Raw genomic sequence first — 25,108 nt, 5'->3', positions numbered from 1 at the left:
GATGATGCAAGTGATACTGACTGAGTTAGGGCATGATAGGAATGAAAGAGTGGAGAAGACAGGAAAGTAATGGATGGTGTTGTTGCTGGGACTGTGTAGAGAGGCGAATGAAAGGATGATTGAGGCGGTGAAAGAGTTTCTGGAGAGAATGTGGGGTACCAGATGTATGAACAATTAGGATAGAGAATGCTGTTCGTTTCTCCCTTTTTTTCCCCCTTCTACAGGAGTTGCCGATCCAAAGGCCTGGCCTCAGGAGTTATCCTGTGCCACCTGTACCATCAAGATCAAGATCAAGACCCTGCTACAGCAAAATAGTAAGGCTCGAGAAAGATGTAGACCCTGCAAAGGTTATGTATGGTGTATTGATTGAAACTACAATAATATCAAAGCAACAATTGAGTCACAAGGAATGGCATCATCAGACAAGGAATTCCAAAGACTGATACATCTTATGCTGAAGAATCTGTGTTGGCATTCAACTGATGTGTGGGGCATGGCCACCTTAAATCTATGGCCTTTCGTGTGGTTTAGTGGAGAGAGAAAGAAGAGATTCTGTGGTACAATAGAGAACTAGTTGTGGAAAATTCTTTAGCAGGGCTTTAGCAGGGCTGAGCCCTGGGGCACTCCACTGAGAACAGCCCTGGAGGAGCTACACACAGAGGAGACATACAGAGACTTGCATGTCAGTCTGTTAGAAATTCTGGATTAATCAGGATATCACATCCGTGTTACATACAAGCATGAAACTCACATGTCATGGAGAAAGGTTCGGTGTTCTTGCTGTAAATGTAAAAAAGTTGGGGGAGGGCACATGTCTAGTATGGCTGTAGTACCACTCAAGAGTGTGGAGAAATTTGATATTTTCTAAGTCCAGCAAGCTCAGCACCAGTCAAGAGTAAACAATGAAATGGTTTTCTTTTGTTTATAACTGGAATTTGTGGGTAGTGGCATATTAGGATTTCACAGTATCTATACAGCTGATCTCTCCAATCACACACTGCCACTCTTGAGGCCATTACTGAGGCCACCAATTGTGATTTTCTATGGTAAGTTTAGTCACACTCTTCATTTGTTTTAGAGACGTGTCAGGCGTTCTGATAGAGGCTCACTGTCATTTGTTAATATGGTTACCCAGTGGAGGGAGGTGAAGCAAGCTGTGCCAGTGTTCAGCAGGAAAAAGTCACTATGTGAGATATTTACCTTCAGCACTGGTTAAGATGTGATATATTAACATAAGGAAGAGGTTCCATGTGTTTATTAAGGAAGCCTCTAAACTGTGCCCACATCCATTGCCACACCATACCAGTAAGGCACAACGGTATAATTTTTTGAGGTCCCTCGTTAGGTTAGGTTATGCTAGGTTAGGTCAGATTAGGTTAGGTTATGCTAGGTTAGGTTAATGTCCCTGCAGGTGGGGTCCAGCAGGGACACAGTCCCACTGGGTAGGTTAAGTTATGCTAGGTTAGGTTAATGTTCAAGCAGGGGGGATAGTCTAGGGGCTAGGATACGTTAGGGAAATTCAAAATATTTAGTTAAATTTTCTTAGATTCTTGAATGCCCTTATTTCACTTATTTTCATCCCCCCCTCCAAAACCCCTGATTCCCCACAGCCCCTCAAGCTTGTTTGAGGGGTTAGGAGGGATTGGGGGAATGGGGGATGGACTTCTTATCAAGAAGTACCAAACTTAGTGATCCAGGAAAGAAGGGAGCTGTGAATCTCCAGTGGCCTTAGTTTGTTAATGAGTAGTGAGTGGTTAACAACATTAAAGGCCTTGCTGAAGTCAAATAAGACAACATCCATTATGAATGTGGCATCCAACCATGCAGTGACATTGTTGTACACAAGTAACAAATGATCGTCAACTGTTCTACCATGATGGAATCCATACTGGTCATTGGATAATATATCATTAGAGTCGAGAAAATTGTATAGTGCTTCTGCAATAAAATGATCTAAAGTTTTGCAGCAGACGGAGGTCAGGCTGATTAGTTGGTAGTTCAAAGGGTACTATATATGGAGAGCCTTTCTTAAATAGGGAAATAATAGTGGATTTTTTCCATTCTTGAAGTAGCTAACCACTAGAAAGAAACTTGAAATATCATGCATGAAGGAAGAGCCAGAGATGGGCAAGATTTCAAGAGGTTGGGGGTGTAAGCCATCAGGTCCTATGCTGGGGTATGGGTGTAGCGCTTTGAGCTCTTTCCAGACTTCCTGCAGAGTTGGAGTGATACTCAAGAACACCCTCAAAGGTTTGATGAGGGGGGGAGGATTACTGACATGGCTTGAATAGAATGAACAAAAGTGAGTTGAAAAGGTGTCAGCCATCTGTTTAGTCTGAAGTTGAGTCCCTGAAGTCCAACCTCAAGGGGCCCATAGAAGGCATCCCAAGTTTTTCCCTCCTGATATACTAGTGAAATGGCTTTGAAGAGGTCTGCAGCATTAAGATCAGTGACTTTTCATGTTCGATTTGCTGGTTATTAAAGTAGTTACAGAATCTGTCACTCATAGTGTTTTAGCGAGCCAGGGCTGGTATAGCTTGTGGGACTGTCTGCTGAGATTACTTCTTGAGAGTTTGTAAGCTTGTCTGGCTTTTCTGTGGGAGTTTTCAAGACCTTGGGTGGTGATCTAGGGTTGGTTAGGGGTGTGTAAGGCATATTTGGTTCATACTTGTTGATTAACCCCTAAACAGTGGTGATCATCTATGTAGGCACAACCTAGTGGCTTGCTCACATTGGTAATCATCTATTAAGGCATGATTTTTTACACCCAGAGTTTTGAATTCAGATGTCTTATTTTCCTTTGAGATGTTCTGGAGACGTGGCAACTAAATCGCTGGGGAGACAAGGGATTTTCTCCAGATATAGAGGTCTCAGGCATGATTTATGGAGCTATGGAGGTGTCTGGCAACTCATATGATGTGCTAGGTGGATTGGGTGCTTTCTATGTGCTTTTCCGCCACAAATCCCACAGTACGGCAGTTTTGAGGTTTTTGTGTGTGTGTGTTATTATTATTATTATTATTATTATTATTATTATTATTATTATTATTATTTCAATAATGTTGAGAGAGAGAGAGAGAGAGAGAGAGAGAGAGAGAGAGAGAGAGAGCGTGCATTATGAACCTGCAGCTAGATTTTATGAATACTACTGTGGGTTTGGTATGGATGAATACCTGCTTACTTAGCTAAGTGAGTTTTAGTCGCACTGAAAAAGTGTTACCAGGATCTGGGCCGGGGACCCAATTCACATGTATCCCACCAAACATTTTCCCCAAACTCTGCCCTTTTGAAAGTGGTTTCATTTAGTAGTTAGATTTTTATTAAAAACAGGTAACAGCAGAATTATAGTTCAAAAGTAATTATTCGTGATTGTAAAGAAAACAGTTGAAATTCATTAGATGATCAAAATAATGATTGCTTCTACAATTTTGCAGAATCAGTTTTGATATGAAGTCATTTGGATATCAAAATAAATTTTGAAATGGATGTTTGTTGTAAATCAATTTTTTTTATTCCATTCTCTCTCTCTCTCTCTCTCTCTCTCTCTCTCTCTCTCTCTCTCTCTCTCTCTCTCTCTCTCTCTCTCTCTCTCTCTCTCTCTCTCTCTCTCTCTCTCTCTCTCTCTCTCTCTCTCTCTCTCTCTCTCTCTCTCTCTCTGTATTATATATATATATATATATATATATATATATATATATATATATATATATATATATATATATATATATATATATATATATATATATATATATCATATAATGTATGAGGCATTCAGTTACATAGTTATGTAAGTGCCAAAATCTAAAAGTGGAGAGAAATGCAGTTAGTTTGGCAATGTGCAGAATGCAATAATTTTTTTTATTGGAATGAGCTAGGAAGCTCTAGTTTGTTTTACATTGAAGCTCAATGACTTTGCTTTCTATTCAGCACTAAAACATTAAACATTACGCAACACATTATGAATGATGCAACGTTAACTGCATTTTTCTCCATTTTTTTAGTACACATTTAGAGAAAAAACATTTAAACACACCCCAAGTCACCTCATTTCATATTTTTTCAAATCATGCTATTTTATAACTGTGTGTGTGTGTGTGTGTGTGTGTGTAGAGTGAGTGTATTTACCAAGTTGTACTTATCTAGTTTTATAATACAGGGTTTGAGCAGGGCTTATAGTGTTCTGCCTCTACATCTGTATTTATCCAGCATTTCCTTAAATTTTTGCATGTTTGCTGCTGTAACAACCTCTTCATTTTGTCCATTCCAGATATCCACAGTTCTATGTGGAAAACTGTACTTCTTAATATCTCTCAAACACTGCCTCATCCTGATCTTCTTTGAGTTTCCTCTTGTCCATCCAACTTTATCTTCTTTCAGCAACACCAGGTCCTGCTTGTCTATCTTCTCAATGTTGTTTACTATTTTATACATCATTATTAGGTCTCCTCTTTCTCTTCTAACTTGCAAAGTTGGCAGTCCCATTTCCATCAACCTCTCTTCATATGTTCAGCTCTGGTACCATTTTTTGTAGCTGCCCTCTGAATTCTTTCCAACTTCTTTATATCTTTCTTCATATGTGAAGACCACACCATTGCTGCATATTCCAGCCTGGGACAGAGCATAGTGGCTGTAATTTTTTTCATCATAGTCTTATCCATGTAATGAAATGCCACTGTACTATCTGTTAACATCCTGTACGTCAAGCCAAATATCTCATTTATATGCTGTTCTTGGGTCAGGGTATCTTGAATAACCATTCCTAGGCCTTTCTCTTCATTGGTCCTCATTATTCCTTTCTTCCCCATTTTTATAGTCCCATGCAGGTCTTCTTTTACTCTTTCCCATTTCCATCACATGGCATTTCTTAGCATTGAATTCCAATTTCCACCTCATGCTCCACCCATAAATCTTGTCAATATCTCTTTGCAACTCCATACAATCAACATGGCTCTTTATTACTCTTAATAATTTTGCATCATCACTGGTCACACCCTCCTGCATATCATTGATGTATATTTGGAACATAATGGGTGCTAACATTGACCCCTGTGGTACTCTGCTTGTTACATTACTCCAACCTGAACAGGTGTCCCTGATCACAGTTCTTATTTCTCTATCCTTTAAGTAATCTCTCATTCATTTCAGCATTGTCCCACTCAGTCCTCCTATATGTTCCATTTCCACAATAGTCTTTTATGCAGGACTTTATCAAAAGCTTTTTTGATGTCCAAGTACACTGTATCTACTCACCCATCTCTGTTTTGTACTTCCTCTATTACTCTTGTTTAGAAACTTAGTAAATTTGTCACACATGACCTTCCTTTTCTGAAACCAAATTGACTATTTGTTATAACTTTGCTTTCTTCCAAATATTTCATCCACTTTTCCTTGATCACTATTTCACAGATCTTGCCCACAATATTAGTTAGTGACACCAGTCTATAATTTAGTGGCTCAGTCCTCTTTCCTCCTTTGTGTATTGGCACTATATTTACTCTCTTCCACTCTCTTGGTACTCTTCCCTCTATCAATGAGCTGTTAATCACATCCCAAATTGGCTCCACCACTTGTTCTCTACATTCCTTTAGTGTCCAACCTGACACTCCATCAGACCCCAATGCATTCTTGACATCCAACTTCTCTAACAATTTGCCAATTTCATGTTTTTGCACCAAGGCTTTCTGTAACCATCGACTCCCCCTCCCCCCACACACACACTTTGGTTTTGTAACATCCGCCTCTACATTGAACACAGACCTGAAACTCTCATTCATAATTTCACTAATCTCTTCTACTGTTTGATATATCCTTTCTCCCTTTACTATCTTGTTAGTGGTCTCTGCTTGTCATCTTTCCATTGATATATCTGTAAAAAAAGCTTGGGCCTCTTCACATTTCTGCACCATTTCTTTTCAAATTGTTTCTCCTCTTCTCTCTCATTCTAGCATACTCATTCCTTGCCTCCTTATACTGATCTCAATTATTCTAATTTCTTTGCTTCAGTTTCTTCTAAGCTATGAGTATATCATTTCCTTTCTTAGCTTCTGGCAATATACCAAATATGTTTGCTCCTCCTTACTTCATATACAGGTACATACTTCTGCACACCCTCATTGTACTTCTTCAGGAATGTTTTGTGCTTCTCTTGCACTGTCTTGACTTCCATAAGTCCCTTCCAATCAATACTCCCAAAGAATTTCCTCAACTCTGCAATATTTGTCTTTGCATGATTTAATCTCCCATTCTTATAATCATCTTTACATGCTAGAACTTCCCAGTCTTGCAGTACCACTTCTAACATCACATGGTCACTTTTTCTCATTGGACTTAAGCATTTAATGGTTGGACTGAGCTCCATTTTTTTTTTTTTTTTTTTTAGTGAGCACCAGGTCTAGCATAGATGGTTCCTCCTCCCCTCTCTATCTTTTAAATTCCTCCACCCATTGGTCCATTGTATTCACCATAGCATTTCTTCACTACACGGTCCAGCATTTCCATTAACTTCCATCTCCCAGCTTACATTTTTGCAGTTGAAGTCTCCCACTAGTAATATTTTACTGTCTTTATTTATCATGGTTTAGGCACTTCAACACTTCCTTTTACATTTCCTTGTGATCCTCCAGCCTCCATGTATTAGTCTTCGGTGGCACATACATTAATAAGATCCTCCTTTCTCTTCCACTGGTCCTGATTGTTATACCTATGACCTCCACCATGCCATCTCCATATTACACTTGTTCCACATATATATCATCTTGAACCATTATCAGTACTCTTCCTCCTTCTCTTCCCTTTCTATCTCTCCTGCAATGACCATATCCCTCTTCCTTAAGTGGACTTCCTCTTTTAACTTTGTCTTGGTTAGGCACAACACATCTGGTCTTTTTTTTTTTTTTTATGTAGGAAGGATACTGGCCAAGGGCAACAAAAATCTAATAAAAAAAAATGCCCACTGAAATGCCAGTCCCATAAAAGGGTCAAAGCAGTGGTCAAAAATTGGTGGATAAGTGTCTTGAGACCTCCCTCTTGAAGGAATTCAAGTCATAGGAAGGTGGAAATACAGATGCAGGCAGGGAGTTCCAGAGTTTACCAGAGAAAGGGATGAATGATTGAGAATACTGGTTAACTCTTGCATTAGAGAGGTGGACAGAATAGGGGTGAGAGAAAGAAGAAAGTCTTGTGCAGCGAGGCCGCGGAAGGAGGGGAGGCATGCAGTTAGCAAGATCAGAAGAGCAGTTGGCATGAAAATAGCGGTAGAAGACAGCTAGATATGCAACATTGCGGCGGTGAGAGAGGGGCTGAAGACAGTCAGTTAGAGGAGAGGAGTTGATGAGACGAAAAGCTTTTGATTCCACCCTGTCTAGAAGAGCAGTATGAGTGGAACCCCCCCAGATATGTGAAGCATACTCCATACATGGACGGATAAGGCCCTTGTACAGAGTTAGCAGCTGGGGGGGTGAGAAAAACTGGCAGAGACGTCTCAGGTCTACTTTCCATTAGGTAATCTCTCACTTCCAGTACACCTGAAAGTAACTCATCTATGTTTGTATACGTTTCTTTTAATGTACTACTCCTCCCACTACTTGTAATTTCTCAGAGTGCTGCTGTGGTTCTTTCATTTCTTGTTCCCTTTCCCGTAACGGGTAGCGCTCCTGACTGGGAGGCGGAAGGTCCCATGTTCGATCCCCCAGTAGGTGTTTGTTATTCTGTGGCGAAGCTCCTGCCAAAGATGTATATCGTATGCAGTTCAATCATGTCCACACTATGAAAGTGGTGAAGCTATGTAAATGGTGCAGCTTCTGCCAAAAAAAAAAAAAAAAAAGTATATCGTATGCAGTTCAATCATGTCCACACTGTAAAAGCGGTGAAGCTGCTGCCATGTAAATATATATACCATATATATATATGTAAATATGTATACCATGTAAATCAAGACCCCTTCAGCGACTATCACTGTATTGTCTGCTGCCTCTTGATAAATAAACCTGATATTATTATTATTATTAAATATACCATTTCCTTAGTCTCATATCTAGTACCATCCAATAAAATTTCCTCTTCTTGGTTTCTGTCCTCCCTTTTTTTTTTTATTTAGCTTTATTTCTCAGATCCCTCTTTTTCCCTTTCTTCCAAGTTCATATCTTTTTACCCAAATATTCCTGTATTTCAAACTTTCAGCCAGCTTCCCAGTTCTCGCTAGGATCTCCTCTACTGCGACTTGGGATCTCATTCTCATTTTTAATGGTCTTTTATCTCCCGTACTATGTTTTCCTATTCTATATGCTTCTTTCACTTCTCATTCCAGTCCCTGTTTCTCATCTTGGACCATTGTAATAATTTTCCTTACCAACTCCTTCCCTCTCTCTCACAAACTTAACTGGGTTTTTCTTCTCTTGAAGTCCAAAAAAGACCATGCATTTCTTCTTATCTACTGTGTCTCATCAAAACCTCTTTTTCTTGAATTACCTGAATTACTGTGTCCTTGGTCTTTTCCTGTATTTGTTTTTTAACCACCTCTGTGAAGTTGACTTTTTCATTCTCATATTCTTTCTTCCAGGCATTTCTCATTTCCTCCAGTTTGGCTTCACATACTGCTCCTTCCACTTTTCGTGCATTATCCTCCTCCTTTTCTTGCAGCCCCTGCAGAGTTACTTCATATCCATTACACTTAGCCTTAAGCATCCCATTTTCTTTCTTTAGCTCCTCCATTGCCTCTTTCATTTCATTGTTTATCTTTAGAGCACTCTCACATTCACTATACTTCTTTCTCAATTCCTAATTTTCCATAATAAGTTTGTCCTGGTTTTCCAGAATGCCTGAGATCAGTTCCCTCATGCACCTTATTTCTCTCTCTACACTGATTATCTTCCTCATACTTCCTTTCTCTTCTCTGAATCCTGAAAAATCCCTTTCTGCACTTGCTTCCACCAATTGTCTCAAGCCCACAGGGGTTTCCATATAATGTGCCTTCTGTCTTACCTCACTTGGTTTGTTTACAAACACATCATGACTGGTGGCACCACCTAGATCTTCCTTTCCTCCCAATTTTTCAACCACAAAATATTTCTTTATGTATTAAATTTGGAGACAGGACACTCTCTAGCCCCACCCCCTCACCTTTGTATATACAGGAGCCAGTAGCATGTGTGTCTTCAGAAGCTCTAGCACCTGCATCTGAACAGCTATCTTTGTGTGTGTGTGTGTGTGTGTGTGTGTGTGTGTGTGTGTGTGTGTGTGTGTGTGTGTGTGTGTATGTACACATTAATGAGAGAAAAAACTCACAAAAATCTTGCCATAATCTAAGATAGTGCATGTGTATTTTTTTTAATTATCTAGTTGTAATTACTTAGTTGTAACATGTAGGAAGAGAGCTATGCTTGAGTTGTCCCATTTCCATCTACAAATGTCTAGTCTTTCCTTAAATTTATGCAAAGTTTTAGCATTGATGACTTTTGCATCCATTGCATTCCACACACCAACACATTGTTGTGGCAAGCTGAACTTCTTTACATCCCTCCTGCTGTAGCTTTTTTTCAGTTTCTTTCCATGTCCTCTAGTGACCCTGGTATTCCAAATCGTCAAGTCTTCATTGTCAATTTTTTCAAATTTCTTTTGTAGCTCTATACACTGCAATTAAGTCTCCTTCCTCTTTCTTTCCTCTTTTCTAAACTTGTCAATTTTAATGCCTTCAGTCTCTCTTCGTATGACATTTCCCTTAAATTGGAAGGAAGTTTTGAGGCTGTTCTTTGAATTCTTTCTAATTTTCCTATGTTTTTTTTTTTTTTTCAAGTTTGGAGCCATGGCTGCATACTCTAATCTTGGCCTTATTAGGGTTGTAATCAGTTTCTCGGTCGTTTCTCCATCTATATAATTGAAAGCTGCCTTGATGTATCTTATGGACCTGATGGGGTCCCTCCTATTGTTCTCCAAAACTGTGCCTCCGTGCTTGTGCCTTGCCTAGTCAAATTCTTTCAACTTTGTCTGTCAACATCTACCTTTCCTTCTTTCTGGAAGTTGCCTACATTCAGCCTGTTCCTAAAAAAGGATGACTGTTCTAATCCCTCAAATTACCATCCTATTGCTTTAATTTCCCGCCTATCTAAAGTTTTGAATCTATCCTCAACAAGAAGATTCTTAAACATCTTTCACTTCACAACCTTCTATCTGATCGCCAGTATGGGTTCCGTCAAGGCCGCTCTACTGGTGATCTTTTAGCTTTCCTTACGAGTCTTGGTCATCCTATTTCAAAGATTTTGGTGAAATTTTTGCTGTTGCCTTAGACACATCGAAAGCTTTTTTATAGAGTCTGGCACAAAGCTTTAATTTCCAAACTACCCTCTTATGGCTTTTATCCTTCTCTCTGTAACTTCATCTCATATTTCCTTTCTGACTGTTTTATTGCTGCTGTGGTAAACGGTCACTGTTCTTCTCCTAAATCTATTGACAATAATGTTCCTCAGGGTTCTGTCCTGTCACCTACTATTCCCACTTCCCACTTCTATTATTCATCAATTCTAAACCAGACTTCTTGTCCTATCTGCTCCTACGCTGATGATATTACCCTCCACTTTTCCACGTCTTTTCATAGACTTCCAACACTTTAGGAAGAAAACAGTTCATGCAGAGTCTTGGTCATCCACTTTTAGAGATTTTGGTGAAACTTTTGCTGTTGCCTTAGGCATATCAAAAGCTTTTGATAGAGTCTGGCATAAAGCTTTGATTTCCAAACTACCCTTTTACGGTTTCTATCCTCTCTAGCTTCATCTCAAGTTTTCTTTCTGGCCGTGCTATTGACACTGTGGAAGATGGTCACTGTTCTCCTAAATCTATTAACAGTGGTGTTCCTCAGGGTTCTGTCCTGTCACCCATTCTCTTCCTATTATTATTCATCAATGATCTTCTAAACCAAGCTTCATGTCCTACCCACTCCTATGCTGATGATACCACCCTGCACTTTTCCATGTCTTTTCATAGACTTCCAACCCTTCAGGAAGTAAACAGTTCATGCTGGGAAGCCACAGAACACCTGACTCATGATCTCTAAAATTTCTGATTGGGGCAAAGCAAACTTGGCATTGTTCAGTGCCTCCAAAACTCAGTTCCTGCATCTATCAACGTGACATAATCTTCCAGACAACTATACCCTCTTCTTCAATGACACTCAACTGTTACCACTTCTACACTGAACATCCTCTGTCTGTCCTTTTCTTATAATCTAAACTGGAAATTTCACATCTCATCTCTAGCCAAAACAGTTTCTGTGAAGTTAGGCATTCTGAGATGTCTAAACACCCCCCCAAGCTACTAATTCTGTACAAGGGCCTTAGCCATCCATGTATGGAATATGCCTCACATGTCTTGGGGGGGTTCCACTCATACCACTCTTCTAGACTGGGTGGAATCAAAAGCTTTTTGTCTCATCAACTCCTTTCCTCAAACTGACTGTCTTCAACCTCTTTCTCATCATCGTAATGTTGCATCTCTAGCTATCTTCTACCACTATTTTCATGTTAACTGCTCTTTTGATCTTACTAACTGCATGCCTGCCCTCCTCCCATGGCCTCATTGCACAAGATTTTCTTCTTTCTTTCACCCCTGTTCTGTCCACCTCTCAAATACGAGAGTTAACCAGTATTCTCAATTATTTATCCCTTTCTCTGGTAAACTCTGGAACTCCCTGCCTGCTTCTGTATTTCTGCCTTCCTATGTCTTGAATTCTTTCAAGAGGGAGGTTTCAAGACAGTTATCCTTAAATTTTTTTACTACTGCTTCAGAATCTATTTGGGGGCTGACATCTGAGTGGGTTTTTTTTTCTTGCTGGATTTTTGTTACCCTTGGCCAGTGTCCCTCCTACATAAAAAAAAAAGTAAGTTAATAAGCTCTTGTCTGCATGCTGCAGTGCATATTTATGAAAAACTGCAAGGTTTTTTCATTTCACAAAGCTAGCTAGCTAGCTAGCCCTCTCAGTCCTCCCACACCCACTGCAGTGATGTCATTAGTGGCTAACTCCTGATTGGCTGCTGCCTGCCTCCCTCCCCCACTCCCCCACTCTCTCTCTCTCTCTCTCTCTCTCTCTCTCTCTCTCTCTCTCTCTCTCTCTCTCTCTCTCTCTCTCTCTCTCTCTCTCTCTCTCTCTCTCTCTCTCTCTCTCTCTCTCTCTCTCTCTCTCTCTCTCTCTCTCTCTCTCTCTCTCTCTCTCTCTCTCTCTCTCCACTCTTATCTTCTAGTTTCATGGGTACCATGTGTACAAAGCTTTGGTGATGAACTTGTCAATCACGACCTTGAACTCAATTTCCAGTAAAACAGCTGATGTGGGGGGGGGGTTGGCTGTGGAGTGAAGGGTGGAAATATGTTGCCATGGCAACTCCTACCTGAAATCACTTCCAATGTAGCCACTCATTCACCCAGCCTCTCAGATCATAGTAACAGACAATAGTGGGATTACCATGTCTCAGAGAGAGAGAGAGAGAGAGAGAGAGAGAGAGAACCTTACCACCTTTCAAAAATATTATACCTGCTGTCTCTGAAATGTTTCATATAACTGCCTTGCATATCGGTTGAAATTAGCATGATATTTGGTAGAGTTTTTAATTTCATGTATCATGTCACTACAAGACTGAACCGAGGTACTGGACTTACTTAGCACTCACACTTTATAGTTTTATTGTGAGATTATGCAGGAAAGGAAGTAGAACACATACACAAACACTGATCACACTGCCTGATTGTGTGACACACACCCTCTTATCCCTCACTTATGAGTCATATGTTCTTATATATTTATGTAAAATAATGTAGGAAGGAGAATAATAATTACACTAAAGATATATACCAAAACACACACACACACACACACACACATACATATATATATATATATATATATATATATATATATATATATATATATATATATATATATATATATATATATATATATATATATATATATATATTTATTTATTTATTTATTTATTTATTTATTTATTTATTTTATTTATTTATTTTTATTTACTTTTTTTGGGGGGGGTGGGAAAATTTATTGTATGGCTGGCAAGGAGTTAGCTGTTGGCAGTGAACTCATTGATAACTGATTTTCATCTGTTGTCATATTGCTTCGCGAGCAATTGAAGGAAAAGTACAGAATATCATAGATTAGACTGTTTTTTTTTGAGATTTTTTTCACATGGTCATTCCTTATGAAATTTTGATTGACTTAGTAAGAATAATTTCCTAAAACTCCTTTGTTTAAAATTTATTTTTATTTGGAAAAAATTTCCTAGGGCAGCCCGTTTTTTATTTGTGCTGTGGACAAAAAGGTTAAGAAGCAAGACTGTCAAGAATCCCAAGCCCACTGCCCCAAGGATAATTGGCTCTTTTAGGATATTCTCTGTGATCTGAGTAACTGAACTGTTAAAAATATATAGACTAGATTTAGCAGGAGTATTATTGTGACAAATTTGATGGGAGATGCCTTGGATAGCTATACAGGAAGGAGTGCTACACTTATACCAGAAATGGAAGTGATAATTACATTGTCATCTAGCCTGACTCCAGGATTTTTTAGCATATTTTCCTACTTTGTGATAATTAATCATGGCTATTGACAAGTGTAAGGCTGGTGGTGATAGTGACAGTGTGAAGAAGTGTCAAGATATCTTGGTGGAAACTAAGGTGGCTTTTATAAAGATTGTTGAGAAAAAAAATGTAAAAGGTAGCCCTCATTTACAGTACAGTAGTACAGTATTTGTACAATTTATTAATTCAGTTTGTTTTGTTTTATTATGTATACAATGTCTTTATCACTGTGTACCGTACAGTATTGTTTTGACACAACTTATATTACCTACAGTCTGCGTGAAAAGTTACTGTGTCATGGGAACGGTGCAGTAGCTTTTTGCATATACTGTAATTCTCCTCCCACAAGAGAGCAGAGAGGGTTGAGAGAGATTTCGTATGTCCGACAGTGAGGTACACCCTCCTCCTCACACAGCATGGATGAAGATGCTCCTCTGTACAGTATCAGTTGTCATAGAGAGCTGATATATGGTACTGCCTTATTTGCTTTTCCTGCTTTCCATTTTCATATTGCACTTTAGTTTTTATGTATCAGCCTAGTAGACATGGGTGGAAAGCACACTGGTGAGAAAACTATTCAACCTATCATAGATCTCCATAAAGCAGGTCTTAATAGCAAAAAAAAATCTGCATTCAAAAGGGGTTGAAGTTCTACAGTGTCCAGGAGCTAATACAGAAATTCAAAGCTGATGGGAGCAAAAGCTTACCACTCCCATAAAAGGACAAGGATATTTCTCAGGAGGCAGCTGGAGGTCAATCCCAGCTTTACAGGATGCTAAATTAAGGGAGGGAATCCTAATATATTAACCGGTGTCTCTCTCCATACTGTCCATGATACTTAGTGCAGTGACCTTGGGTACCACAGTTACCATGCAAAGAAAAGCCACTTATAAATGACTCACAGAGAAAGAAAAGGATCCAGTTTGCAAAGAAATATCAAGATTGGACCTTAGATAAGTGGCATGCAGTATTGTGGTCTGATGAAAGCACATGGTACAACATCTACCAGAGTGTACTGGCACCCAGGGTCTGATTCTAATGATCCCTGCTACACTCAGAAAACCACAAAACACCTTCAAAGTTTAATGGTTTGGGAATGTTTTACTTCCAATGGCCTCTGTGATCTTGTTGTGTTCCCTAAAATTACTGCTGTCACTAAAGAAATGTATTTGGAACTCTTGATGGATAATCTTGAATCACTGTTTGAAATAAGCAAAGCTAAAATTTTCCAACAGGATGGAGCACCAGCTCATATTGCCAGAATTGTTAAGGAATGGCTAGATAACCATGAAGTCAACACCATAAAAGATTGGCATGGCAATTCACCTGATAAAGAATTTATGGGCTGAATTAAGAGATTGTGACACCTCCACACTCTCCAAGCTGGAGAAAGAGCTTCGCAAGTGTTGGGCCTGAGACATTTCAAAATTAAGCTGATAGTGTACCAAAATGTCTCAGAAGAAACAAGGAAATTCAATTAAATACTAAGTAAATTAGAATTTGATAGTTTTTTATGATTTGACAGGAAATGTGTAAACAAAAATTATTGGTGTGGTAACTTTTTGCGCAGCCTGTAGACATATATCCCTAAATATTTTACAAAATAGTGACTAATGAACATAATAGTTTACAAATGGCTGTCTGGAATGTAACTCATTCTGAAGTCTGAGAGAATTTGTATATTATTTAAGATGTTCCCACTTTGAAAATGGTACTTATTAATCAAAGTTTATAGATTCACTGCCAAAGAAGCATCTAACCTTGTCATAACCAATGCTATCCTGCTTCATAAGTGGGTGCACAAGCTTCAGCTTCAGAAAAGAAAACATTTAGCCTCCCATCAGCTTCAATAGTTTGTAACTGTTTTAATTTTAAAACTAGTCAATTTCTGGGTTGAACTAAAGATTAATAGGTGTTAAATGAAGTTTTTTGAGATTTGTGTAAGAGATCAATTCATTATCTCTAGTACCCTCAGATCAATTTATTATCTACAGTACCCTCCTGAGTTTCACAGTATGTGAGATTCAGGTTGAGTGCTAAGTTCTTACCATCTTGACTTTCACACATTATCTTCCCGATTTTCTTGCTTTTGTTGTGTATGGGTAATATTTTCTGACCATTGGTGTCACAGTGAAAATAAACTTTTGTGAGCTATTTATTATATACGTACAGCTTGAATGTAGATGTTATATACATGGGGTAAACCACCTGTTTGCCACAACACCATTTAATGGTCATGCTAACTTGCATGTGAGAGGGGGGGAGAGAAAGGCCTGTGTCACACTACGCGGTGATGGAGCTACCCCTCCAAACTGCTATATCACTCTGGATGTGAGAACAAAGCACACACACACACAGTTTTAGATGCAGTAGCGCTGCAGTGCTGCACCACAACAGATATGAGGACGAAAGTCACACTCACACGCACAGTTTTAGGCCTAACCTCTAATCCTTCTGCTTATACTGTCACCCTATCTTCTCCATTGAGCTCCTTCAATCACAATCTCATATCTGTATCTTGTCCTATCACTCCAATCTATCCACAGGATACCCCAAAGTGTAGGTGCCTCTGGCATTTTTTGGTACCTAAGGAGATATTATATTGATTTTCCTTGGAATGACTACTGTTTCTGTTTCAGAGACCTGTCTGAGTGCTGAACACATAATAGAGGTGATGGTGTCTGGCATGGAGGTGTACATTCCTTGCTCCTTCTTTTGCCCTAAACCTTCTAAACCTTGGTTTAACACAGCCTGTTCTCATGCTATACATGATGGAGAAGTAGCCCGCAAAAGATACTTAAGCCCTCTATCACCAGAATCTTGTGCACTTTATATTTCTGCCTGGAATCATGCCAAGTCTGTTCTCTAACTAGCCAAAAACTCCTTCATTAATAGAAAGTATCAAAATCTTTCAAGATCTAACTCCCCTTGTGATTTCTGGTACCTAGCCAAAACATATCCAATAACCTTGCTTCTTCATCTTTCCCTCCTTTATTTCAACTAGATGGTACCACTGTCATCTCATCCTTTTCTAAAGCTGAACCCTTTGCTCAAACCTTTGCTAAAAATTTTACCTTGGATGATTCAGGGCTTTTTCCTCTCTCTTCCATCCTTTGGCTACTTCATGCGACCCATTGAGATCCTTCGCAGTGATGTTTTCCATGCCCTCACTGGCCTAAACCCTCAGAAGGCTCATAGACCGGACGGGGCTCCTCCTATTGTTCTCTGAAACTGTGCCTCCATGCTTGTACCTTGCCTAGTCAAACTCTTCTGACTTTGTCTATCAATATCTACCTTTCCTTCTTGCTGGAAGTTTGCCTACATTCAGTCTGTTCCTAAAATAGGTGACTGTTCTAATCCCTCAAACAGTCGCCCTGCTCCTGCCTATCTAAAGTTTTTGAATCTCTGCTCAACAGGAAGACTCTTAAACATCTATCACTTCATGTAGGATTGCAAAATTTGAGGTAGTGTAAACACTGAAATATGCTTGTTTATTCTGTTTGCATGGCCAAGAATTGTGTGTGTGTGTGCATGCTGTGTCCTCACATGTGGCACGACATAGTGATGCAGTGCCATCACATTTAGAACCATGTGTGTGTTTTGCCCTCACGTCTTTTTCCTGATCCATGGCTAGTGTAGGGGATGGCAAGGTATGGTAAAGGATGATGGATGATAAGGAAATTTATGAGGAACACAATGGAGTGCAATACAAGTGGTGCCAGCTGCTATTGTTGTGGTAGTTCATGGTTAGTGGCACTGGTTTGAGTGGGTGGAGTGGGTGAGCATCAACCTGCATGGGTGGGGCATGCTTGTGACTGGCCTAGCAGGGCCAGTGGAACCTTGGTTCTCAAACTTTTTTTTTTCCTGAATCCCATTCAAAATCCGAAACTAAAACTATTTTCCCATAGGAATCAGTGAAATATGGATTAATCAGTTCTCAGACACCCATCCATCCTGTCTTACCAGCTTATGACTGATACTCCCACTGCCGAGATGGCCACTCTACAATATCTCCAGCTCAGAAATGATTTATCCAGATAGGACATATTAAATAAATTTAGTGACACAGAACTCATCAGAAGATATTGTTTAGACCATGCAGATATTCTCTTTGTCATTGATCTAGTGAGGAAGCCTTAAAGAGTAACACAGAGAAGAGCAACCTACTTACTGCCAAAATGAAGGTGATCATAACACTGATATCTTGCGGCTGGGAAAAACTGCTGCGAAAATGCAGTTGTGCAGTAATGATGGTGTTGTGGGTCATTGAGAGAGCTGGATTACTCCTGAGTGAGCCAAAAACAGCTTGTTTACATTGAGGCTCTTCAACAGGATCACATTTACCTTATTTCAAAGATTGAATTAGTGTATTACCCATTGGTTGTCTCTTCCAAATACATAAAAAGGATGGATATACTTATAGAAACTATAAATTAATAATAAATGGCAGCTTTCAAGAACCAAATTATGGTATAACAACCAAAGCAGTTATGAGTTCAAAATTTTGTTCAAAAATTGATTTGCTTGAAAAGGGAGGCATTCAGTAACAGAGGTTCCACTGTACTGAGATTTTTTTTATTTGTTATGCAATTGGTGATTTTCCTAGCAAAATGGTTTGGCATTCAATTTGTACTTAGTTTTGTACCTCATTTGTACCTCATAAGGCTTCTTCTTAACTGGTGCATAAGCCATTGTCAAACTGAATTGGAATTCAGAACCATTGATGTTCGTCCCTTCCCAAATGGTAGAAAATTATGTATCCTAGCAAAAAAAAAACATGAACAGAAGTGAAATAAAAGAAAACATTCAATTAAATGAGCAGAAGCAAAGCAGGAGATAAAGATGGCAAATTAATTGCCCCAATAAGAAATACACTGGTACCTCATGATTTGAACTTAATTGGCTCTTTTAGGCTGTTCGAATTGGGAATGTTTGAATTGGGAAGCAATTTATCCCATTCAAATTAATGTAGAAAAATTCATCCATTCCAGGTCCCAAAATCTCCCAATTTTTTTTTTTTTTGTTTTTATGGATTTACATTGTGCCCTAAACATGAATTGAATGAAAATAATCTAAATTATAGAAAAAATACAGTAAAATTAAAGACGGCACCTGAATCATCCTAAAAAGGCAAAAAAAGTGGGTCGTCATATATATCAGATACCAAAACCTTAAAATTTTACGCAAAATACCATTGTAAATAAACACCAACCTCAAAATGATGAGTCATCAAAAGTTCCTGGTGTTTTCAGTCTTGAAAACAGTTTTAGTGCACCCAATTTTTATTTCACACTAAAATCCTCTCTCTCTCTCTCTCTCTCTCTCTCTCTCTCTCTCTCTCTCTCTCTCTCTCTCTCTCTCTCTCTCTCTCTCTCTCTCTCTCTCTCTCTCTGAAAATAAGAACAATGAGAATTACTAAATAAAATGAGATGATAGAGAATGAAAATGGAATTATACGAGTGAGAAAGGATGAAGTGAAAATGACAAAATTAATTCGGGGGAAAAAGAGTATCACTCCCTTGTCCCTTATCTTTGACAGATACTGGAAAGGGGAGGTGACAAGGAGGGAGGTTTAAGACCAGACGGATGAGGAAGGGAGAGAAAAGGAACATATAGGAAAGGAGATTAGTACATGGGGCAAGGAAGTGGGGGAGAGAGAGAGAGAGAGAGAGAGAGAGAGAGAGAGAGAGAGAGAGAGAGAGAGAGAGAGAGAGAGAGAGAGAGGTTGGGTGGGTGGGAAAGATAGAGGGAGGAAGGATATAAGGAGGGATGGGGGGAAAGGGGCAGGGAAGGGAGGAGGGGAAGGAAGGGAGAATGACTTGAGTGGTATCACTTGAGTGGCCATTTGTGTTCAAATTGAAGGATAAAATTTGCACCCTGTTGAAATTGGGAGATGTTCGAAATGAAAGTTCTCATTGGACATTTGAATGACGAGGTATGACTATTCTCTTTTCAAAATGTTTACAAACTTGCAGTGTATCAAGAGCTTTGAAGAGCATCATAGTGATTCTGATTCATAAGAAAGGAGTCAAAGGATCTAAGAGATGAAGATGATAGTTTGTTGGGGGAACAGCAGAAGAAAAAGGAAAATATAAAAGGAATAGATAGATAGAAGGTCTATTAGAAGATGGAAAGGTGATTGAAATAAAAGATGAGAATTTGATGAATGAAAACATCTAAAGAAAAGTGAGAGAATGGGATACAAATGAATGGATAGGAGAAATGGAAGAAAAGGCAAATTTGAAGATCTATTGACTTCAGAAAAGAGAGATAAGAAGTCAAGAAGAAATTTATAGTAAGAAGGAAGCAATAGCCATACTTTTCAAGTGCAGGACAAACATCTTGAGTATAGAAGCTTCTCCAGGGAGAGCATCGAGTGTGTCACATGTGAGGAAGAAAAGGAAGGTTAGGTTTTGTCCTGCATTGCCCCACCTACAGTAGAGAGAGAGAGAGAGAGAGAGAGAGAGAGAGAGAGAGAGAGAGAGAGAGAGAGAGAGAGAGAGAGAGAGAGAGGAGACTACACTCTTTCAACAGCCTTATGAAGAGGACATAGAAAAATTATTAGGAGAATTACCAGTAAAGAAGGCAGATATAGAGTGTAACATTAATCATTTATAAGTCCTGAAAGAAGACCAACAAGATATCTGTCATAATCCATACAAAAAGAACAAAGTAAATAAGATCCAGACTATAAGAACCACACATTAATAAAAAGACAACACTCCCAACATTCAACTGAATTGAACACAAGACCTACTATCAGTCTAGAAGATTATTGCATGTACAAACTTTTTACAAAATTAACCACATATAACAGAGTTATGGGCCACAAACAAAATTTATCTTTGCAAGTATAAATCTGCAAACTCAGACATCACTTTCTGCAATTTTACATCCACATTTTTTTTTTTTTTAATACTGCCCTCCAGGTGCAAATTTTTTTAAAGTTGCTGTCCTGGTGCAAATGCAAATTAACAAATTAAGTGCCTCCTTTTCAGTACTACAGCATGAATTTAATTGTATTCTGGATAGAAGTTAAGAGTTAGGAGATGAATGTTGGGAGGCTGGAGTTAAGAAAATGGAACCTAAAGTGCTGATACAAAATACCTGTAATTGACATGGTATTTTAATCTTTTTCAGATTCCTCTGTACAGAGCACAAACAGCACAGTTCATAAAATGGGCAAAGTACGAAGATTAAGACAAAAATATCATGCAAGCTTAACCAAGAAAAAGGTTGAAAATGCAGCAAAGGACCAAAACATAACAAATAATGTCCTTCACCAGGTACCACAGATTCAGAGTGGAGCAACTTGTGATCCAGTGAACAGGTAACATCCATAAAACTTTTATTTTTAACAAACCTGTTTTAGAATTGTAATTGATTAAAGTTTAGATGATCTTACTTGTTACACAAGAGGTATTTATTATTATTATAGCTGTATTGGTCACTTTTTCCTTTAATGAGAATTAAGAACCCAAATAGATATCTCATTTATTGAGAGGTGTGGTGACAGCCTTCATCACCACTATCACTATAAAGCTGAAATGGATAAATTCTCATCCAATTTGGTTATGAACCCAAAGCATCATGATCACTTCCATGTTTATTGCATATTTATGGCTATTAAGGGAAAGTGCTGCCTTGTACTAGTGGAGGGTATATTCATATTTATTTAATTATTATGAGTTTTTTTCTTTGATGACTTTAGTATAAGCAATTAGATCTGCAAGTTTCATCATAATAGCTTAAGTAATTTTTTGCAGGAAAATTACATTTTTTCTTTTTCTTTTTTTTTTTTTTTTGTTGATAAAAGAAGAGCTAGAAATGGAAATGGGAGCCTGTATGTTCACTTGATTTCTTTGATATTGGGTAGTTTTACTCATGAAACCTAGATTTATAAGTTGCTGGTATAGTTTTTTTATGTCCCACTATTGTTGTGCAAAAAAATTCTAATTAACACTGTTGTATGTATCCCAAAATTCTCCCTTTTTTATTCCTTCATTAAATCATATCAACAGTGTTTGTTCAATTAGAAAAGCGTACAAGCAAAATGTTTGCCATTCATTCGTCTTTCAGCAGTTCTTGTTTTTTTATTATGTTCAAAACTAATGGAGTAATTTTCCTCCAAAGTACTATAATTGCTATTTTGAGATATAGTAATTTTTGTGTTTGGATGCTGTTACTATAGAAAAATTAAAATTTGTATAGGATTTTATAGGGTAGAAAACAACTTCGATACCAACTTAGTTTTATTTCTGAATGGCAAAGATAATATCACCATAATATTCCTTACTGGCACCTGTGTGTGTGTGTGTGTGTGTGTTTACCTAGTTGTGACATATGGGAAGGGAGCTATGCTCGTGTTGTCCCATCTCTATTATCCCAAAATTTATCCAACTTCATCTTGAAATTATGTATCATTGCTTCGATCACTTCTCTATCCAACACATTCCAAACTTCAACATTTCTATGTGGAAAACTGTGCTTCTTGATGTCCCTCTTGCATATGCCTTTCTTCAATTTCTTCCTGTGCCCCCTTGTGGTTTGCTCGTCCCACACTATCAGGTCCTCTCCATCAACTTTCTCCAATCCTTCCATCAATAGAAACATTGCAATCAAATCCCCTCTTGTTCTCCTGTGCTCCAGGGACATTAGGTTCAGTCTTAACAATCTCTCCTCATAAGGGAAGTCTTTCAAACTTGGGACCATTTTGGTTGCAGCTCGTTATATCCTCTCTGGCTTTTTAATGTCTTTCTTCAGAGTCAGTGACCAAACCACTGCTGCATATTCTAACTTAGGACATATCATAGTTACAATAATCTTCTTCATATCCTCCTCAGTGTATGAAAATGCCATTGTTATGTTCTTAAGAAGATTGTAATTTTCCCCCACAATTTTACTAATGTGCTTTCCCGGTGACATATTATCCATTACTATTACCCAAAGATCTTTCTCAGTGTTTCTTTTCTGGATTTTTCTCCTTCCATCTTATAAGTTCCAACAGATCTATTTTTGCTTTTTTTCCAAACTCCTATACACTACATTTTCTTACATTAAACTCCATTTTCCATTTTTTACTCTACTCATGTATCTTATTCAAGTCCTCTTGGAGCAGGTCACATTCATTATTCTTTGCTTCCTTCATGATCTTCACAACATCAACAGACAGACTTGTAAAACTTCCTCTCTCTTTAATCATATCATTTATGTCTGCAGTAAACATAATCAAAGCTAGGACTGATCCCTGAGTAATTCCACTGTAAACACTTTTGAATGTAGATGTTTCATCTCTCACAGCTATCCTCATCTTTCTGTCCTTTACAATGTCCTCCATCCATGCTAATAATTATCCTCCCACACCACCTACTTCTCTTGTGTGGAACTTGGTCGAAAGATTTCTTCAGGTCTAAATAAATTCAGTTTGCCCATCCAGCTCTTTCTTGTATTATATCATTAACTCTTGAATAGAACCACACCAAATTAGTTGCACATGACCTTCCTTTTTGAAAGCCAAACTGTTTGTCTCTTATTGTCTTTGGTCTCCAGATATTCCATCCATTTGTCTTTAACTGCCCTTTCACAGACCTTAGCCACCACACTTGTCAGTGGTCAAAAGAGTGAAATGGGAGGGTAATGAAAGGTAAACATTATCAGTGATATCAACAGGGAAGATGGCAGCCAGCATGGTAAATGTTTTTGAAGGATTTAGGGATGAGGACCTCAGTGTAGCTTGTACAAATAAACGAATGTATAAAATTGAAGAAGAAAATGTGAAAATATGAGAATAAATAAGTACGGTAACTTAGCAGCAATAATAAAGATGTGGAAGGAAGAGAGAGAGGTGGGTGGTGATAATGTAAAAAGGATATCAAGTGATATAATAGGGATAAAAAAGAGGGAAATGGAAAGAGAAAAAGAAAACAAAGAACTGAGAGAGGTGACAAAAATAGTGGACTTAAACAAGAAGTACTGTGAAGAAATCAAGAAGCTCAAAGAAGAGAATGAGGAATTAAAGAAAGCCTTACAAGAGAGAGAGAGAGAGAGAGAGAGAGAGAGAGAGAGAGAGAGAGAGAGAGAGCGAGAGAGAAAGAGAATAAGGTTGGGAAAGTAAAAGAATTAGTGACAGAGTAAGTCAAAAGTTGGAAAGAAGAGAGAACAACAACAAGAGGTGGACATGGAGGAGATAATAAGGCAACATTAACAGGAACATAATAAGAACATGGAAAAGCAAATTATTGAAATAATACAGGAAAAAAGTAATCTTGTGAGAGACATGGTACAGAGAAAGATGTGTGTGGTGGTATTTGAGGTCAAGGAGAAGAACCTACCCATGAAAATAGCTAGAGAGAAAAAGAAGAGGTGAAAAGGGCTAAGGAAATTATAGCAGGAGTGGTGGGGGAACAAGAGGAGATAGTTGAACAAATTGGAGAGGTTTATTGGATTGGAAAGTATGACAAAAATTGAACAAAACCAACGAAAATAAGATTCATGTCACAAACAGCAATGGAACATGTCTTAAAAAGAACAGGAAAATTGGCAAAAGTGGAAAGAATGAGGGGAATGTGGATGAAAAAGAGACATGAATAAAGAAGAGAGAAGTAAACTGAGAGTTGAGAATAGAAGCCCAGTCAAAAAAAATGAGGAGAGAACACAGGAACAAGTGAGGAGTTTCATTTGGAAAGTTGTAGACATGAAAGTGAGGAAATTGTGGCACAAATATGCCATGGAAGATCACCAAGCACAAGCTTAAAAATTACGTATACAAAATATAAATGGTTTGGTGCTGAGCCTACTAGGACTTAAAGACTACCTAAAGAACAATAAACCAGACGTGGTATGTTTAACCAAACTAAAAGAGGAAATAAAGATGAGATTTGCAAAGGAAGGAGGAAATTAAATGGAGGAGAGACAAAAACGGAAGAAGAGGAGTGATGATATTGGTAAAAGACAATATTGTTGTTGAGGAAGTTGGAATTGGTGATGGAATGGCAGAAACTGAGTGTTGTGGTTAAGATCAAAGGCAGTAAAAAAAGAATTGTTGTGATGTACATACCACCAAAAACTAATGCATGGGAGACCAATAGATATAAAACTATGCAACTAGAAACAAGAAATAACATAGAGGAAATGATAAGGAAAAGTAACAAAGTGCTCATAGTAGGCGACTTCAACACTAAAGAAATTAATTGGGAGGAGATGGAAGTAAAAGAAAATGTTGGGTCAGGGAGTGAGGAACTTATGCATACCATGATGGTGAATACAGTGAGACAGTGGATGAATGAATCTACAAGATGCAGTGGAGAAGAACCGTCACAGTTGGACTTAGTGTTTATGAAAACCCCAGAAAGTAGACCAAGTATACATTGTCTGAGTCCAATGGGAAGAAGTGGTCATATGACAATAGAAATATTATTAAAGGAGGAAACTGTTGTGCAGGAATGAACAATTTAGAAATGGGAGACAGAACTACGCGAAGGCAAACTTTGCAGAGCTTAATAAATTTCCTGGAAAATTTAACTGGAGCTAT

General features: G+C 38.3%; 1 protein-coding gene across 3 annotated transcripts in view; it reads left to right on the top strand.

The window, feature by feature from the left end:
• The first annotated feature begins 322 nt into the window (after positions 1 to 322).
• Positions 323 to 25,108, top strand: part of LOC135095093 (ribosome biogenesis protein SLX9 homolog) — a 76,021-nt gene continuing 51,235 nt past the window's right edge. Inside the window, exons 1-2 of one of the 3 annotated variants that reach the window (XM_063995798.1) lie at positions 323 to 1,046; positions 20,719 to 20,908. In XM_063995798.1, coding sequence (XP_063851868.1) covers positions 20,757 to 20,908 — 152 coding nt within the window. In that variant the 5' untranslated portion in view covers positions 323 to 1,046; positions 20,719 to 20,756. Of the gene's footprint in view, positions 1,047 to 1,108; positions 1,188 to 20,718; positions 20,909 to 25,108 lie in introns of those variants that run through there. The other 2 variants (XM_063995797.1, XM_063995796.1) reach the window with 2 other exon arrangements.

The sequence above is a fragment of the Scylla paramamosain genome, chromosome 47 (genome assembly GCF_035594125.1).
Source record: "Scylla paramamosain isolate STU-SP2022 chromosome 47, ASM3559412v1, whole genome shotgun sequence".
NCBI classification, from domain to species: Eukaryota; Metazoa; Arthropoda; class Malacostraca; order Decapoda; family Portunidae; genus Scylla; species Scylla paramamosain.
This window is presented reverse-complemented; position numbering and strand designations above follow the sequence as displayed.